This window comes from Helianthus annuus, chromosome 13 (assembly GCF_002127325.2).
Source record: "Helianthus annuus cultivar XRQ/B chromosome 13, HanXRQr2.0-SUNRISE, whole genome shotgun sequence".
Taxonomy (NCBI): domain Eukaryota; kingdom Viridiplantae; phylum Streptophyta; class Magnoliopsida; order Asterales; family Asteraceae; genus Helianthus; species Helianthus annuus.
The window spans coordinates 51,676,279-51,696,996 of NC_035445.2; the positions used below are offsets into that span (position 1 = coordinate 51,676,279).

The window sequence follows — 20,718 nt, forward strand, 5'->3', positions numbered from 1 at the left end:
TAGGCAAAATTAGGTCATCCTCTAAGCTCCTTTAATAGAAAGTATAAATATGATGACATTGGTTTTTACTGTAAACGCATCGTTTATCATATCTTTATATCATGGTCCTTATTTATCCACGTATCACACCTTCTAGACTTGTACTAATTATTGCACTTTTACACTGTGTGTGTGTGTGTGAATTATTAGTGTTACTATTTATAGCTTTGCCATTACTGGCCTACCACTATTTTGTATGATTTTGCATAGAGAGAACATATGAAAATAATGCTTGTGATTGATACAATTGAAAAGTAATGATGTGTTCCATAGTATATATTTATTTGGCAACTTTAATCACATGGTATATTAGCTTTAATATGGATCCAACAAAAGAAAATATTCGTCTTCTACAGTCTACACTACCTTTTTACAATAGTTTGATTAAAAACAAAGATTAAATATCATTACGCTACACGTCATCAACTAATTAATTAATTATTGGTTTGTACATACAGACTACGTGTGGTGGGTGTTACCCCCATTGCCACCTCAGTACTTGAAGGCGCCAAGCACCATTCCTGTGTGAACGTTAAAGGTGCCGCCGCCATTGGTTAACATGCGTGATCACAGGTTTAACTAAAGAACGTTTCGTGAGAAAAAGTTTGATAAAAATATAAGAAGACGGATCGTTCTAAGGCATCGGTTCAGATCATCGGGAAGCGCACTAGCAAGATGACAAAGCATAATCTCTTAATAACTAATCAGGGCCCAGCGGGGTAATAGACGAGATAGCGACATTCATACCAATATCGGTCCAGTCGTCCAGATGGAGACCATCAGAAGGGTTGTTGTCCTCAGCCAAAGGACCGAGAACAAGCATAAACTTGAGTATGTATTCCCATGCCATCAGCTATTATTAAAGAAGGGAGATTCTTGAGTGTTATTGACTCAATTATTATTTTTTTTCTTTATTGGTGTTATCAGTGGGGCCTGAACTCACATGATTAAAGAGATGTTATTTGTATCTGGTAATTCCAAAACTAAAAAAAAATGGTCGCTCATATAACCATATAAATAATAATTTATGCAAAACATCAAATTACACATTATAAGCATCAAATACGAAGAAAAACATACACACATAGATTATAACTTGTTTAATTTAGAGTAAATTACAAGTTTTGTCCTTTATGTTTACATCAAATTTCAGGCGCTGTCCTTTAGCGCAAAAGTTGACAGGCGGTGTCCTTTACCTTTCAAAATCTTGCACATTTTGTCCTTTAGACCAAACTCAGTTAGATTTTTTTGTTAAATCTGGTCATGTGCCTTGCACATGAGGGTACTGTTGTCATTTCATTTTCTAGGGACTATTGTGTAAAACAAATTATGTTTAGGGACTAATTTGCAATAAAATAAAAAATAAAAAAAATATAATATCTCTCCCTCTCTCAAACCTAACCTGAAAGTCCCTCTCTCTCTCTAAACTTAAGGTCCATCTCTCTCTCTCTTTTCTCTCTCTAAGACAATCTGAAGGGGGGACGACAGGTACCCATCTCTCTCTTCTCTCTCTCTCTCTCTAACACAATCGGCAGTGAAGGGTGGTTGTGGTGGTGGGTTAGGGGCGGTGGTGGGTGATTTAATGGTGGGTGAAGGTGAGGGGGTGGTTGTGGTGGTGGGTTAGGTGCGGCGGCAGTGGGTGATTTGGTTGCGGTGGCGTTGGGTGGAGGTGTAAGGGTGATTGTGGTGGTGGGTTAGGTGCGGCGGCAATGGGTGATTTGGTTGCGGCGGCGTTGGGTGGTGTGTGGAAGTGAAGGGGCGGTTGTGGTGGTGGGTTAGGTGCGGCGTCGTTGGGTGGTGGGTTAGGTGCGGCGTCGTTGTGTGGTGGGTGGAGGTGAAGGGGTGGTTGTGGTGGTGGGTTAGGTGCGGCGACGGTGGGATGTTGTGATCGACGGCGGTGAGTGATTTGCCTGGTTTTTTTTTTTTGGCCACAAAACACCATTGAGATGTATGTTTGAGCTCACTTCAATTATGACCAGCTTCTAGCTTCTTTCTGGTACTTCAATTATGACCAGCTTCTTTGTGGTACTTCAATTATGACCAGCTTCAATTATGTTTGAAATATATTTTGTTTTGTTTTGGGGTTTTGATCTGCACAAGTTTTTGGGCTGAATTTGGTAATTGTTTTGGGGTTTTGATCTGTGCAAATCAATATTTTATTTTGAGATAAAAAAGTGCAAATTTGGTCTGATTGTATGGTGGTTGTAGACGATGAAGGATGGTAGTGGTGGTGGTGGAGGTGGAGGATGGTGGTGATAGGTGGTTCCTAATTTCAGAAATAAATAAATATATATATATATATATATATATATGGTTATGAAAATAATATCTTAAATTATTTTGTTTTATTTTTACGTAATAGCCCCTTGATATAATTTATCTTACACAATAACCCCTTGAATGCTGAAATTACAATAGTACCCTCATGTGCCTTGCACATGACTAGATTTAACCAAAAAATCTAACTGGGTTTGGCCTAAAGGACAAAACGTGCAAGATTTTGAAAGGTAAAGGACACCGCCTGTCAACTTTTGCGCTAAAGGACAGCGCCTGAAATTTGATGCAAACATAAAGGACAAAACTTGTAATTTACTCTTTAATTTATTTAATCCAAACAAAAGAAACACCAAGGACCTCAAATTTATGCATTGTTTCCAAAATCCTCAATAGCTAATGACAAAATAAAATCAACCTTCAAACACACAACTGTTTGACACAACCCGAAATTTAAAACCTTATTGGATGATCAAGATATCATATTCCACAACTTTACTCATTCTTTCCAGATTGTGATGCTAGCTGCTCTCGAAATTCTTTCCCGGTTTTAAACAGAACCCCGTGGATTTCTTCAAAATGAGGCGCAGTTGCACTCTTTGTATCTTCAACCCACTGAAGAACTTTCTTGTAAGGACTTAAGATCCGATCACGAAGCTCCTTGCTCAGAAGCTGTAAACTCATGTCATTTTGTGTTTAGATGCAAGATTATCCAAAAAGACAGAGTTGACAAGTTTTTATATCATTACCTGATCAAGTTCCATGACTTCAGATACTAAGTTAAGATCAGCAATTGATGGTTGAGATCTTCCAACCAAAAATGGTCCATCTTTTAGCCAAAAAGTTTCTAATACAGTCAACGCTTTCTCAAGCGTCTTCTCAGCTTCATCGGCCGCTTGAGGGTTTGATGGGACGCCATTTAGTGGTAACATGACATTGTTTATAATAACTCCAACTGAATTCCAAAGCATAAAACCGAGCATATGATGAAACCATTCAACTAAAGTATATTATAAGTTGGAAATTCAGATTAATATGATTATATCACCTGACCCACGGCGTAAATTGGCATGATGCCAGTCTAGAACAGAGTGGACCTTGGCTCTTTCAATAAGATCACTAGGATACCTATAATGTATAGATATAAAGTAAATATCCATATTACATCAAGAACATTTTTTATGGTAGTTCAGATTTTGTATAGAGAATGGAAGGAGAAGAAAGACGACTCACCAGTGACTAGCCACTCCCGGGTACTTACAAGCTAAGTGTATAAGAATCGCGTGACTGCAGAAGCACACCAATTAACTTAAACCAAAAACCCAAGTAACATAAAACCTTAAATACAAGTAACATAATCCTAAACCCTGAACCTTAAATCATATATAGAAGGATTTGAAAACGAGAAGAAGCAAAAACCTCTCAAAAAGTGTAAAATCTCCATCAACTATTGTTGGAACTTGACACATGGGATTTATCACTGCATAAAACAAGATCAATGAACATACTTATTTGTTGTTAGAAATTATTTTCTTCATACATATTAAACTAAACAAACCTTTATATTCAGGGGTGTGTTGCTCGCCCTTCAAGATATTAATGGTGATTTCCTCAAACTCTATCCCATTCATCCTTTATATAACACACAAGAAACAAACACTCACATTAGAAAAGATTCAACATATATAGTTACTAAATATATAATATATCAACTACAGAAAGAAAGAACATAGGGATGATGATAAATTAATTACTTGCAGAAGATGAGAATTGCACGAGACGGTTGGGACATTCGATCACAGTATACTTTCAGCGTCATTTTTCTTTCAGGAATCTAATCAAACTTCAAGTCTTTTGAGTTTTTAGGGTGGAGATGAACAAGGGCATCTGGTTTGCTTATATATGCCAAGACAAGATATATGATCACATGGTTTTTTTAATGTAAACACATCGAATATCATATCTTTCTATCATGGTCCTCATTAATCCACGCATCACACCTTCTAGACTTGTGCTAATTATTGCACTTTTCCCCTGACCCGCCAATTTGTGTGTGTGTGTGAACTCCAAGTGGTCACATTTTATTCTTTGTACCTTTAGACACTTACTAGCCAACCACTTTTTTGTATGATTTTGCATCTAGAGAGCATAACTATTTTCTCAACATTCGGTGTCGGTTTACTTTATAATGTGTATAGCTACTTGGACTCCTAGCTTTAAGAGGGTGTTTGAGGTTGAGTTTTGAAAATAGATTATGTGTTTTGAATAATCAGAATCAGATAGTTAAACTGTAACAAAACATGATGTTGAAAGATAGTGTTTGGATTTGATTATGTTGTTTGATATCACAATAATCAGATAATCAATTATTTGAGCGTTTGGCAAATATATATCTAAAAAAATAAACAAGTGAAAATCCCTTTCTAAATGCAAATAATCAATATTTGGAAAACTGCGTTTTGTAACTTTCTAAACGCAAATAATCAATTTTTAAATTTTTTTTACCCAAACACTCAAAACTGATTATTTATCTATAATACTATATTAAGAGAACTGAGTTTTCTACCCTTGTCGTAATTTTGCCTAGGTACAAATCTTGTAGCACCATATACAAATGAAGCAAGCCATTTTAGAGGGGGGAAACTTGGACATTGTCCAAACTTTTAAGACACTTTGAGCGCAATCTAGACATTTCATCCATGGAATCTATGACCACTTATGTCTTACATTAATTGAATTAAATTAAGAAATTAAATAAAAGTTTTATAATAATTAAAGGAATTAAATGATTAAATTAAAGGTTAGGCATGCAACCTATGGGATTTTCATGATTTAATAGTATGTATAAATATAAATAATCTATACTTTTATACTACCTTATTAAGAGAACTTGGATTTTTACCCTTTTGGTAATTTTACATTGTGTCCATCATTTTGAAGCAACATGTACAAGAGAGGCAAACTATTTTAGAGGAGGTAAACTTGCGCATTTCCCAAAAATTTAAGACACTTTTGGGGCATTTTAGTGATTTCGGCACCTTTGTAACCTATAATTAATAGATAAATATATAAAATTAATATTTTGTGATTATCAGATAAATATATAAAATTAATAATATTTCAAACATATATTTATATAACAAGTGATCAAAACCAAACTCCTCGTGGAGTTGAAAACTCAAATAAATCAATAAATAAACATATAATTGGAATTAACTCTTTTTGTTGAATGCAATGTCACTTAATAATCTGTTTCATTTTATCAAGTGTCGTAACCGATCTTGCTTAAATGGCTATCATTGAGAATCAAATAAATCGTTATAACCACTTTGATGAAAGTTTTTTATATATATAAAAAAGAAACACACCGTCATGTGAATCAATTCAGTTTGAAATGGTTCTAAAATCATCATCGAACCAAACCTGCAAATGTTGCATCTTCTGGAAAAAGTAACCTCCATGACTGGATAACATCACAAATCTTGTTAACTCAACGATATCTAATCAAGACATCTTCGAATTGGAGCACCGCCGCAATTGTGTGAAGTCATCTGAGCTATCACATCAGATCCAACCACAACCTTCATCTTTGCTTGCAAGTTTAACACAACCGCTAGCACTATCGTTCCCATTTTCGGGATTCAACGGCCACCATCTTCCATTCAGAGACCAATCAGAAGTGCTCTCATCTCAGTTAAGCTGGAAAAGACAACATGGCAACCAAATGCAACCGCCACCTCAAGCCTTTGTCTATCTCGTCTTCTGAATGCCCATCCTTTTTACAATCAGATAAAAGATATTACATAGACCTTTTAGAATCATCAATGGGTTAGACAGATTTTGTTTTCTGTAGCCGATAACTTAGTTCCATTTTAGAGAAGTCAGGTACATCAACAGCGCCCACTATATTCAAAACAAAAAGGTACACAAATAATTTGTATTGCATGCGTTAACATTCATAATACGCAGGTACCACTGAAACAACAACCCCACAAGTCAAGGATGATAACAAAGGGAAAAGTACGGCTTCCACTGAACCATCCTTAAGTGATTGTCATCAACCAAAGGATTCACCAACAAATCAAAAGAAAAACAACCCACCTGGTACACCCACAACAACTTTCACTATTCATATAGTTTTCGATGTATACACAGTCCATGTTATTTGTATTAACAAAAAAAATGGTTTCTTAGCAACATCCATGCACACATACAACATAATCAAAGAAATAGAGAAGACCCATGGATGTCTTGGTACGACGTCTACACCACTAAACACCCCAGCTCACCAGCAAAATAACAAACAAGACGATTGGGAGGATGATGAACGGTGGACAACCAGTGTGGACGAAATCAAGGAGAAATTCAAACCTTATTTAAATTGATCATACTATCTCGTTCGACGTGGTTACTATGGTCCCCCAATTTAAAATAATTTGTCAATGACTTTCAGACGACCTTTTCTTCTTACCTTTAAGCATTTTAGTATTTTTTGGGCCATTTGGCCAGAAATCAAATGATCACTTTTTTATACAAACAAACTGGGAAGTCCATATTAAAAAATCAAATAAATAAACAAGCCTACTACTAAAGTAGTAAAAAACAAACAAATAACGAAATGAAAAAAGAAACATGTGGTCCTGATAATGATTTCCACTTCCATTATCTTGTTTACCAACTATTGTATTCTTGGGTTTTATGTCAGTTATGCAATTCATGAATTGATATATTAATGATACTACCACAATACTTTAAAAGATAAACCAGGTGAAACAAACCATGCAAACTGCAGGCCAACAACGATTACACCTTAACTTCAGGTTTCATTTATGATACTGATTTCCAATTAATTTTATTCAATCCTAGGTGATATGCTATTTGTTCTTTCATCCAACCATTGTTACGCATTTCACGTTAGTTTATCATAAGTCACATGTTTCATTTTGTAAGATAAGAGTGACATGTTGGGTTTTGTAACTAACAAACTTCATGCTTAAAAGTCAACATTTATAATACATATCATAAATGAATATGATATTAGTCGGGATACCCGCCACAACGTGCGGGCTTTCCCACTAGTAATTTCAAAACTCAATAATCTAAAAATCTCCTTCAAAACTCAACCCCAAACACCCTCTAAGTGGCTTTCAGACAGTACTGGTTTGGTTTTTTACGGTACCGATGTGATACTCGCACTTGATATAGCAATTATGTTTTTTATATGTTGGAACTAATCTTGTCGATACTCAAAAGTTGGAGGTTGCTAAATGATTTAGTTTATTTTAATAGAAAGATTTAAGATTTATATTAGCATTATTTTATTATTATTGAGTTTCCTAATTCCAGCCTAGTATGATTTTTGGGCATTAAGGTTTGTTTAGGCTATACGGTATGGGGGACATCCCGGGTCCGTCGAGCCATGGCGCCGCCCCTCCACACCATTTCCGCTGGTCCGTCGACGTCGTCACCGTCGGCCCCTAGACGTTCAAGCCGTGCCTCATTCTCTCTCTCTTCTTCTTTATACACACATACATATACATACATACATATATATGTGCAAAATATGTCCTCTATTTTTGAAGATGAGGAACAGAGTGAGAAAATTGAATCCAGAGTGCTTTGATTTATGCCTGTTAGGATCAAATCCGATAGCGAAGATCGAACCGAATCGCTGATTTGAGCTGGAATGAAAGGATTCATGGTGTTTTCTTGTATGATTTTTGGAGAAGATGAAAACAGGGGAAGATAGGGTGCTCTGTTTTGGCTTTGAAGTTATTGATGGAGGAGAAGAGTTAAGAGTTGAATGATGATTTAGGAGCCTGGATTTGTTTTAGTATTTAAAAAAAAAAATCGGGGGAGACCCATCCTTCATTTCCTTTGGTCCATCCTTGGAGGGGCATTCTCCTTGCATGTTGACGTGGCGATGACGTGGAGGGGCATCCTCCAAGGATTTTTCTCCTCCACGCCGAGTAGCCTTAGTATAGAGAGGAATTATAGTTTAGGTTTATTTACCTTCAGTTTTAATAAAAAAGTTTTTACTTGTTAGGGTGGAAGGAGTGCTCCCCAAATAGGGAGTGGTAAACTTTTCTCTTAACCAATAATATCATGTCATGTCAACTCCTCACTTCCCTCCTCATTTTACATTCAATCATTAGGGGTGCTCAAACACATGAAGAGTGGTAAACAATATAAATTTGTGAGGGGTTGGGGGCCACCATTAACCCCCTCTCCCTCCCACCTCTCTCTTCTTCCCCACTCGGCGACTACTCACCATTTTTGTCCCTCACCATTCACCGAAGATTGGTTACCGAAGGGCTTGCGGCACCTTGTTGCGCGGTAAGCTTAAGGCACCGAAGGGTTCCCCGAACCCACTCCTTCCGCCCATAGGCCATGTTTTGGATTGAGTTTGGAAAACTTTTTAGAAAAGTCAATAAGTCATAATGGAGTGATTTATTGATTTTTCTCTCACATACATTCACAATATCAAACATCTTTTAACTTTTGGAAAAGTCAATAAACTAATAAATAACTATAATAAGTAATCCTAAACGCCATCTTAAATTTTGATTTTATTAAAGAAAACTTGATTTTCAACAATTGGTATCAGAGCGCGTGAAGTTGAGATATTTGTTATCGGCTATCAAATAGAAACACTATGAAGTTAATTCCGAAGGGTGGTAAACGCAAAAGTCGGATCACAACTAACTATAACCGTTGGGTGCAAAAGTCAAAAGATTGCAATTTTAAATTCAATAAAATAATTTGATTGTGTGGGTCTTCTAGGTAGTAGAATATTTGAAAAGAAGAAGCTTTTATTGTTATGTTGGTGTGACGTCGAACAAATAAAGACGCAAGGCAAAGCTTTACTTTTGTTTGATAAAGAAAAATGAGTTACGAATTTAAAAAAAAAAAGGTGCTACACCTGGAACCATCCAAAGTGTAGGGTGAAACTTTTTTAATGAAAACGTTATAGCCAAATTAGAATGAGGTGAACCAAAAACGGATCGTGTGTCACCCAACTAAGTTAACACGTAGTTATTTGAACCCTCCACTATATTGGTATTTGTATAATATACAAAGGGGGACGAAAACGATACATAGGGAAGCTGCTGCCATACGGGGATACCAACCAAGAGGCTGCTGGACGATTTTTAGAAAGAGGCTATACGGATCAAATCTAAAAGGTTAAAAGATCAAGAATTGAGTCGGTAGGGAAACAAGTTATTGTTCGGTTTGTTTTACTTTGTGTTTCAAACTTGATACTATGTTTGTTTAAAACTTGTTTCGTATTCTCCATTATTATCATTGGCTAGTTCGTTTATCTACCCGGGTTTGTGATTATTATTCGTTGTTTATTGGTAATTACTCGATATTTGGTAATTTATTGATTGAATTAATATTAAAGTAAAAGACCTAATAATATTTGACTAGATGTGTGTGTGCAATTTATTCTAATTTATTGCCATATTATCGTTCCTTATGTGTCTTTGTGAATGTCTTTTATGCATAGATGCATGTTAGGTTATGTAACAACCCGCACGTTCATGCGTTGTTACTACTCGTTATACTCGTTACGCCTAGCACCAGAGATTCGGATCATAATGTAGCCATATCGCATATATCGCTAAATCGCAGTATTTTCGCAAATTTCGCATACTTTATCGCTATCACATCACATTGTACTTGCTGACAACCACGAAGATGTCAAGTGAGGACCAATTCTACCCTCCTTGATAGCCGTGATGTGTCGTAGTGCAACTCAATACTCAAAAACGCACTCTCAGACACGCGTAACTCGATTATCGCAGGATTTGAAATATGGATATGTATATACGACCCTACGTGACTAATTATAATAAATATATGAAAATGTGGATGAAAATGTGTAACCAAAACTATCGCAAAGCTTAACGACCGAAACGAAACGCCGAAATACAACTCGACGGATACCACCGATTGACTGACCGCTCGATTGGATGACCATCCGATCGGATTGCCGTCCGATCGGATTGCCACCCGATCGAGGTGTCACTGAATCGGACAGCCATCTGATCCGATGCACTGCACCACCTCCTCCCCACTTCAGCTATAAATAGCACTTGTCACATCACTTGAACAGTGATGTGACAGTTCTCACTCGACCAACACGCTTTGGGGCTATTCCCTCTCGATTTCTCACGATTCTTGTAAGTCTTCAACCTAAATCTTGAACTTCTATGATCTACGCACACTTCTTCATCTTTTTCACCTTCGAATATTAACTTTTAACCGTGAAATTAGTGGATTTGGGATGTTCTAGGATGATGTTATCATGGAGTTCTTATGAACTTCAAGCTTTGGCCTCATTCCACCAAGAACAACTCAGATATGAAGGATTTCCACAAGATAAAACAATGTTTTCGCATAGATCCACACCCATTCACGGTTAAAAGGATTGAAAGATGGTTTTCCAACTTTCTTTCAACTCTTTTACACTCAATGCACTCAAGATCGATAGAATCGGAGCTTGTACCGACCTTCTACTCATTCTTAGTGTCGTGTTGGTTCAAGATCTAGTTTCTAACAACGAGACGACCGATTTTGGGTTAACCAAGAACGACCGTCACGAACCAGTAAACCGGTCAGATTTGGGTGATTCCTGTCCGATCGGGTCCCTTGGTTCGTGATGGGGTTTCTGTTGTTTAGCACGTCACAACACCGTCTCGATCAAAACCGCCAAAAACCTTCAAGCTAATCAAGTGCCAAGGACGACTAGATCATTTGGACCGACTACCGTCCGATCGGACAATCATCCGATCGGACAGGACAGTCATCCGATCGGACAGGCCATCATCCGAACGACCAGGACAGTCATCCGATCGGACCGCCATCCGATCGGATTGCACCTTGGGTCCCACACTTGACTTAGTTTCGACAATTTGGAGTTGAACATTGAACGGACTGTTGTCCGATCGGATTGCCACCTGATCGGACTCCCACCCAACCATGTGGTGTTTAGACTTCAACACTTAAACAATTTTCAACGTATTCACTACAAACGGATTGTCACCTGATCGGACTACACTCCGATTGAGTGACAAACTGTTGTGAACTTGTTTCCACTAAAGTGTCCACCAATCGGGTTAGCACCCGATCGAACAGCCGTTCGATCGACCGACCTGAAAGGATGAGATACTTGTCACACCACGATACTTTCACGTATTACCGGTGGGCCCGGTGGGGAGTATCGTGACGTAGTTGATATCATCATAGTCAAACAACACAATATAAATGCATAGCGAAAGCAAAAGAGATGAATCACATTACAAACCGAATAAATAGTAATATCAAGTATTACAATGGACTGTAAAGGATCCACATGCGGATCAAAAGATAAATAAGATCATTGTTCAACAGAATTTAGCATATAGAGCTTGCGAGACTTAATTAATGATGCCAGGAGTAGCCAACCTATTTCGTCTAGTACCTGCACTTAGCCTTTTTGGAAAATACGTCAGTTTACACTGGTAAATACAATTAACTGACTCATTTTTGAAAATGTTTTAGAAAATTGATTTGAATGCATATGGCATAAAAGTTCTTTTATAACTTGGGACAATTATTAAAAATAATCTTGTATACAGTTTTACTTATTTGTCGTCAGTCAAGATTAACTGACACGCCACAGGTATAATGCCCATAAGGTTGATTCATTTAAGTGGATTACCAGTTTTTATATAATGCAACTGTCAGGTGTACGCCTACACCCCGTGCTTAGGTCGTGGCCATTTCTTTGAATGATGCCAAGGATATCCGGGACATGGTCATTTAACCCCCAAAGGCCATACACCAAATAATACAGATTAAAACGAGTTATGTAAATACATCAATCACAATACGATTTAAATGACTACACACCCGACCAAGCGGTATTTTTATAATACCGTATCCCAAGCCCGTATAAGGAAAATAAGTTAAGAGTATTTACCTAAGCTAAATATAAATTCAATCCCAGCCATATATCAAATCAGCAAGTACAGATAGCTTTTACTGGGCTCCTAAATCTGGAACGAAGGTTTTTAATAACCTGTTAGATTCCTAACGGGTCTTTAATTAAGTCTAAACTTAGACCGATTAGTTTTAAAAAGAAGATACAGTTCAAAACGCATGATTATGCGAAGATCGGATTAGAATGTGGTTTAGACCCGACAAGCTTGTATACTTGTTTATTATGGGTAAACTAAACACATTCTGGATTTTGAGATAAAAATGTTAAGGTTTGACCCGTTTCGGCTAATTTATGCAAACTAGTTACAAAAGCTGATCCGAACGCGAAAAGTGCGTAACGGGTAACCAAATGAGTCATGAACAGGTTTCCTAAGTTAATATGCCTTAAATATGTTGTGATATCAGTAGGATACCTTCCATTATGCCCAAAACGAATTTAAACTCAAATTTAACCCCGGAGGGGTATTTTGGTCATTTTAAAGGTTATAAAAGAGTTTATATATTAATCTGAGTTTCAGGTCTGATATAATCAGTAAAAATACTTGCTTTAATAAGTTATATCAGTATGGTATTACATATATGTGAAATTTATTAGTTATAACCAAACTATACACCGAAGGGGCATTTTGGTAATCTCACATAAGCTTTAAAGGTCCAAATTTAGAATTCTGAGTTTAAAACTTTTGCCTCCTGTTTAATAATGAAAATTTACTTAAAACATCAGTAGGTATCAAACCTTATATGTTAAAAATGGTTTTAACTTATATTATGCGTTAAAAACACGTAAAAGGCGATTTTAAGCGATTTCCGGGTTTCATAAGAAAAGCTGATATTTTTATCATTCCAGAAAGCTTAAAATGTTTTATTTATCATATAAAATCAGTAGCAAAAAGTTTGGTATCAAAATGATTTGTAAAACTCATTTTATAGGACAAAAGGGCAAAACCGGCAATTACCGAATTTAAAACTAGAACCCTATGTTATGCTCAGCCTAAAAATAAATAAAAATCTTTAAAAATCCCAAAATATTATTTTATATCAGTAGGTAAAAAGTTTGGTATCAAAAATTGGTTTTAGATAGGATATACGCTAATTATGCCGTTTAATTAATAAAAAGATTTTCATTTACGCTAATGAGCATAACTCCTAATCTAGACCTCAAACTGATGTCAAATTTTAGGGACAAGTTTATAAATCAGTAATGAAGATTATTGTCCTCTCACATTTTCAAAATTCCCATTTTAGGGTCAAAAGGGCATAATGGTCAACATTTAAGCATATAACGGAAACATGTAAATGAATAGGATAACTAAGGATCCTAGTTGTATAACCTCAGAGGGTACACTAACCTATAACATGGTCCTAAAGGAATCCTAAGGCATATCTAAACTAAGCTAAATCGGGTCAGAACTGAAAGTCAAAGCAAAAGTTAACTTTTGCGACTTTCGGTTCCGAACCGAGCCTGTACTTAGAATTGTCGGGTTGAACATGCTTAGAAATGTTCAACTAATATTTACCAAGTTATTTAAAGTGAGAAAACTGATTTTATGGCTTCTATATTAATAGTTATGAATTTAATTTAAAACTAACCCGTTTGACTTTTATTTGACCCGACAATTTAACTAAGTAAACGTGGTAATTAGGAGGTGCCCTTTTGAGGGTTAAACACCTACCTAATTACGGTCACGTAGCCATGTTCGTTGCGAACAATGGCTCAACCGTTTAAAAGTCAAAGCGTTTATTGAAAACGCTTGACTTTTTGGCTATAAACGCTAAATAATATTAACTAAGCACGAAGGAACACTTACGAAGGGTCCAAAGGACTGAATGGAGGTTCCCACAAGTTTAGAATCCTCCTTGAATCAGAGAACAAGATTAGAATGGAAGAGGTGCAAGTTGGAATGAAGTGGGGAATGGGTATTTATAGGTTTTTGAGAACCGTTAGGATCGTTCCTCAATGACCGTGCTTAAATCTGGATCGTACACATCATGCCCATTGTTTTCCAATACTATGGGTGCCCATAATGGCCCATAGACTTGATAAATGAGAGTATGGAAACCATTTTTAGCAAAACCAGCAGCTGGAACTTGTTTTTTGCATCTATGTACTCTACGTGGCCCGCGTAGGGAACCCAAGGAGGCTTCGCGGCCTGCCTAAAGGTCCAGACCAGCAGACAGTTTCCAGAATATGCAGTTTCAGTCCCTGAACTATGTTAAATGTCATTCCTGACTTATTTAAGGCCCGTTAACCTCGTTTCAAGGCTCCACAATGATGCCTAAACATAGGGAACATGAAACATGCTCACAAACATGTTGGATGTCGGCTCGTTTGGTCGTACGGTCACGTTGTTCATCTAATTACGACGAAACACGAACGGACGCGAAAAACGATCCAAATTACGCGACGAATGTAATTTTATCAAGCCAAACACTAAAATAAAATATTTTAGTGGTTACATAAATTTTTGGGTGTCCGGAGATATTCAGAATGTGAGATATGCGTGAAAATGCAAACTTGTGCACTTTTGACACTTTTGGTCCCTGATGACGTAAAAGTTTATTTTTGCGCACGAAACACCTCTAAGCCTATTTCTAAGCTAGGTAAGGCATAATTAGGGCATGTTTAACTCATGGTCATATTCCGGAAGGTCCGTTACCATACGGATCGACATACTTTTACAGTTTGACGCAATTAGTCCTTTAATCGCACAAAGTAGCACGAAATGTCGTTTAATGACATCCAAGCCTTCCAGGGCCCATATTGATCTCTCCCAAGAATATAATTAAATATTACTATGCTCCTGTTCGCTTAAATGGTCACTGAAAGGCGCAGATTCAAAAGTTGATGCTTTAGGTCCCTCTATTGCGCAAACTTGCGCATCTCATTATTTAATAGCATTGAAGCCTCATCTTAATCCATATTAGGCATTCTTGAAAGTATCATTAAACATCATGATTCTTCGGGCTTGCTAAAAGGTCATTCAGAGGTATAAGTAAACATATTGACACTTTTAGTCCCTCTAACTTGCAAAGTTGCGCGTAACCTTGCTTATAGGCATAGAAACCTTAGACGGCCAATATTTGGCATTCCCGAGAGTATAATCAAATATCATGAAGCTCCCAGTTTGTTAAAAGGTCACTTAGAGGTAAGAATTAACATGTTGACGCTTTTAACCCTTTATTGCGCAACCTTTCAATTAATTACGTAAACGGCTACACTTGATCAACAAGTGGCTCATTTGTGAATATAACTATCGTGAGAGGTTATTTAGAAACTTATTTTAGGTATGCTAACACTTACAATCCTTTCATAATCAAAGTTTTTGATTTTTTGAAAAATTCATCCCTTAAATTCAATGTTTGACTTCATTAGGGTTTATTACACGTGTCAGTACATCATTAGGCGTGATTTTACGAGGTGTTACATCCTCACCCCCTTAAAAGAAATCTTGACCTCGAGATTTGCTAAAATGCTGGAAGTTCTTTTTGTGGCATAATGGACTTAACTTCTATAGCATATCTGGAGTCTCTCCAAACTCCCAAGCTGACCTCTATAATTTGTACATGTATCCTTTTTGGAGCTTCTTAACCTGTCGATCCTTAATCGATACAGGTTTCTCATCATTTCATAAATCTGCATATAATTATGTGATAATGCTTCTCGACTTATTGGTGAAACACATCCTTAAATCATTAGTGTGTAATGCATTGCGAGCTCTGCCAAGCTCCTTAAATAGGTTTTAGCTTATAAGCTATTTGATCTTGATACATTCGATTCCTTCGAATGATTCTATATATTCAGAGCTTAACTAGCCTGATAATTAAAAAATTGGCACACCCTTCCAGGGTGATATCTTTTGTTGAACCTTATCCCTTAACAAGAACTTAGGAGGGTTGCTATTTTCATTAATCCTTGATTTTCTGCCGAATACTGGCAACTTACAGATGATCATGAATTTGTATGATCATATTCGTTGTTCCAAGGCAACTTTCAGGATAATTGGACTTACTAATCTTCTGTCTAACAATAGATGTTTAACATTCCATCTATACAAGGTCTCCAAAGGAGCAGCCTTGATACTTATATGACAACTATTATAGAAAAGCTTATTTTAAGGTGAGATCGTTATTCCAACCACTGCTTAAAACTAATCTCGAAGAATAGCTAATCCTTGCCATTAGTCGAATAAATCGACGATCCTGGGCAGCTGATGGCAATTCTTAATTGTTGCCTAATTAGGGTTGCGGTAATCGATGCATAAGCAAAATGAACCATCTTTCTTAATTAATTATACCGAATTCTCAGAATATTGAGTTAGGCTATATGAATCCTCTATTTTAAAACTCACTTAATCAGGGTTTCGATTCTTCCAATGATGGTACTAGCCGTCTTGGAGATTTTATAATAATACAACCCTAAATGGGATATAAATCTTAACTCTACTTGCCTTTCAGGAGGTAAACAGAGTAGTCCTAGGGGAAGATAATCAAGACACAAGGAGGTTACAGAGATTTTCCAAATCCCAGGCTCCAGTTCATTCATCATTGCTTGTGTGAAATAAGTGACACATTTATGTTACAAGTCCACGATTTCCTGAATCAGAGACATTTACTTGGAATCTTCCATTCTGGATATCTTCTTTGAATACCATTAGCTGACTTTAGTACCATATGACCATCGGAATATCTTTGCGGTTCCATGCATTAAACCTCCATACTGATCAGGCATGGAAGCAATCTATGGAACTTATTAAGATACATCAATTCTCATATGGCGCTTTTATCATACCATCTGGTATTCGCAATCGATAGAGATTAAAGAGATATCAATTATATATGCTGACGCACTTCCTTTAGGGAGAGGATACTTCTAAAATTCTACGCTTGAAGGTTTCTGACAGGAACAGATGAAATGGTTCTTATGATTTCGCCTGTAAGTTTTACCTTACACTTAACATCAAGGGTTCTTACGGGGAAAATTTCTAAAAGTTTGCTAAGCTTATAGTTTTATGAAAGACTTAGCAACATCTGAAACCAAACGTAACTAATAAAATCATAATAAGGGATTTATCTAGTGTCATTATTAATGTGAACTGCCTCTAATCATTCATCAGGAGGGTTAAGCGCCTCCATTCTTGATCCTTTTTAAACTTAGCTGCAAAATCTTTGACAAATTTTAGGGCAGTCTCAGCTTGGTCTGGTTATTTCTTACTCTATAAAACGTGAGTAGCTGAGGTAGATCCATTATGGATTTATAATAAGCAGACTTTGAAACCTTAATGTGCCCTTTTATTGCCGATGCTAACCACCAATGATTATTTGCATTAAGCTTAGATTTTTGGGTAGATTGAATAGGGTACTATCTCAGCCAATGAATTAAAATTTGTAACAAACTGTCTACAGCCTAGAACTTTTATGGTGAGAGTTAGAAAATTCTTATTCCATCTTTTTCCATTTCGTGAAGCGAATAATAGGTTTTTCCTAATAAAGTTCTTAAAACTTGGACTATCCCATAATGTATATAAGAGGATCTTTCTTGTGGACTTCATTAATGTCCTCACTAATTATGGGTATTGCCATCGAATGACTGTGATGCATACCTCACCGTGTCCTTTCCAGCACAATCGCTGATACACCTAATGGTTTCTACGTCATCCAACAATTTTCTGCAATCGATGGCCCCTTTTTTCTATTGAAGTCTCTCGACTTCCAAGAGACGAAGTACTTTTAAGTACATCCTAAAAGAATGGGAATCCTTGCCATATATGTTTTTGCTGGGTTTATTCTTCGCATTTGAAGTATGAATATAGCTCTTCTCATGAGCAGCGATATGTGTTTTAAAGCAAGCATCATTCAGCTTCTTGAACCTTTTCATGACATTTCTCATAGCCTTTCTATTAGCTGCGTTATTTACAGTTTTGGAGATTAACTCCATTAACATTGAGGTTCACATTTGATGCACCATTAACATTTGTCGCATCTCTAGCATCGCGACTGTTGTTTGTCTCTTCTGAGTTTTCCATACTCGAAGCTCTGGTGTTAAATACCAAATTCAACAAGTTCTTAGGCAATCCGTACCCAGTGGTCTCCTTGAATTGTCAAAGGCTCACAATAAGGAGTCTTGATAACTACTTGCTTCTTATCACATACAATATGGGCTTGGTTTTAAGACGACCGATCCATTCCTATCACTATATTGAGTCCCTCTTATTTTTTAACAGAAACAAGGACAGTGGAAAAGAATGATTCCTAATGGATATAAAACATCCATCTAATATTGTTGAAGCATTCTCTGAGGTACCATCGGCCAATTCTACTTCATATTTAACGCTTAGAGTTTTAACAGGCAGATTTAATAATTTACAAAATCTATTGTCTACGGAAGACTTATCTGAACCTGAATCAAATAATACTCTAGCATGAGCGTCATTGATAAGGAAAGTACCTGTTGTAACATTGTCATCCTGAATGGCCTCTTGAGCATTCATTTGAGAGCCCCCAGCTTTGGTCTTCTTAGCCTCTCCAGGCTTCTTGGTTTTATTTGGGCAATTAGTCTTGATATGCCCCTTCTCGTTGCAACCATAACAGGTCGCATCTTTCAACTTCTTGCAATCCAAGGTCTTATGCTCCTTGGACTTGCAGATTCCACAGGGTAGAGGCTGAGATTCAAATTTGCATTTCCCGAGGTGGTATTTCCCCTACAGGTTTTGCATCTGGTCTTTTCACCTGACTGCTGGTTGTCCCTCAAGTCCTTGCATTCATAAGTCTTGTGATCCATCTCTTTACAGATGCCACATCCCCTGGTCTGTTCATAGAGACATTTTTCCGAAGTGCTTCTTCCCGCAGGTTTTACATTTAGGTTTTGCCTCATTTGGCTTGGACTGGTTATAATTTGAACCGGTCTTACCCTTTTTGTAACCCTTATTTGGGGTATTATCGCACTTTCGCTTATGATTCTTTAATGCTCGGTCCACGGCCTTGTTTACGGCTGTATCTAACATAGCCTGAAGCTCGGTGCCCGTTAAGTTCAGTCTTGCATCATTATTCTGATCAGCTGGATGATTGTGAGCTTCAGATGAGTCAGCCATGGTGAAGCTTTGAAGGCTACAAACCAAGTAATAATAATTTGTTTAATTATATAGGGAATCATCGAGTTTGATGATTAAATAGCCATGGTGCAAATAAACCATATAGGCCAATAGATAGTATTTAATTTATTTGATTATGTTTTGCCTAGGTTTTTAAATAAACCATCTTTGGCGTTTAAACGGAATATAATCCTTCGTATTTATTAGACAGGGGACATAAGTCACGACTGTCAATGTCGTACCGACATTTTATATATCACAAGGGCTTGTTCCAAAGGACTTTTTTTATGGCACAGGGGCCTTGTCACTAGGGAAATTTTTAAAACATAATCAATGATCCTTTGGGTCGGAAAAATTTCATAGTTCATTGCCTTTTGGCAGGAAGTTATGAAATAAAACTATCTTTGTCGTGATTACATCTTTGCCCGTAGGCATACATCTTAAATGGATGTTTTGATGTATACATCATGTTCGACGTTTATTAGCCATGATTCCTATTGATCATTAAGGCTAAATAAGGGGTTTCGAAGTTCCTAATATAAAGATGACAAGTGTGATTTTATCGCATCACCGTTGTCAGGAGTGTTAACATGTTTTCAGATGTTAACAAGGATCTGAATCTCTTTTAAACAGGTTTTACCATCGTAGCTAGGTCTTTAATAACATTCAAGCTAGGTTATACCTTTTAAGATTCTTTTTTAATATGTTTACTGGCAGGAAAGGAATGATATTTATTTTATTCAGGATTTTCATAATAATTATCCTAGATTTAATTAAAATATAACTACAGCACAAAAGGCCAAGTCACAAGGGAAACTTTAAATTATAAACCATGATTTTGTAGAATCAAGGTATTTAGGCTTGAACGTTGTTCATTGCCTTTTTCTTGACAGGGAGTTGTAGGCTACGACTGTCGTTTGTCTTATATGACAATGAATATGGCACGTAAGCATTACATCCCTAATGGATGCTTAATTCACAAAATAAGAAAGGATTTCGGGAGAATCCAGTATAAGGATGATTTATGCGATTTTATCGAATCACATTTGCCAGGAATGTTAACATGTTTACAGATGTTAACAAGGATTTGAATCTTTTGAATAGGTTCTACCATCTTGGCCTTGTCTAAAATGACATATAGGCTAGGTTGTACCTTTTAAGATTCTTTTTAATATTTAACGCAGAACAATCCTAAATTGAGATATTAATAAGGATCTGAATCTAATTGATAGACTACCATCTTGGCCTTGTCTTAAGATGACACATGGGCTAGGTCTTTGTCCTTTATAGATTTTGCCATTTTATCATAATGGTAGATCTTATAAAAGGA

At 36.7% G+C, this 20,718-nt stretch overlaps 1 protein-coding gene across 1 annotated transcript; it reads right to left on the reverse strand.

Annotated features, from left to right (window-relative positions):
- Positions 1-2,661: 2,661 nt before the first annotated feature.
- LOC110897853 (glutathione S-transferase T1) lies at positions 2,662-4,290 on the reverse strand. The gene is made up of 7 exons (XM_022144582.2): positions 4,068-4,290; positions 3,872-3,945; positions 3,733-3,793; positions 3,547-3,600; positions 3,362-3,441; positions 3,063-3,268; positions 2,662-2,985 (listed from the first exon to the last, which is right to left on the reverse strand). Exons 1-7 carry the CDS (start codon positions 4,130-4,132, stop codon positions 2,809-2,811), a joined length of 717 nt encoding a protein of 238 aa, XP_022000274.1. The 5' UTR covers positions 4,133-4,290; the 3' UTR covers positions 2,662-2,808.
- Positions 4,291-20,718: the final 16,428 nt, after the last annotated feature.

Coding starts and splice junctions, on each gene's coding strand:
- LOC110897853 (XM_022144582.2), bottom strand. CDS start 4,132: ATGACGCTGAAAGTATACTGTGATCGAATGTCCCAACCGTCTCGTGCA. Junction 3,794..3,871: donor ACACACCCCTGAATATAAAG/GTTTGTTTAGTT, acceptor TGTTTTATGCAG/TGATAAATCCCATGTGTCAA. Junction 2,986..3,062: donor AAGTCATGGAACTTGATCAG/GTAATGATATAA, acceptor ATGAGTTTACAG/CTTCTGAGCAAGGAGCTTCG.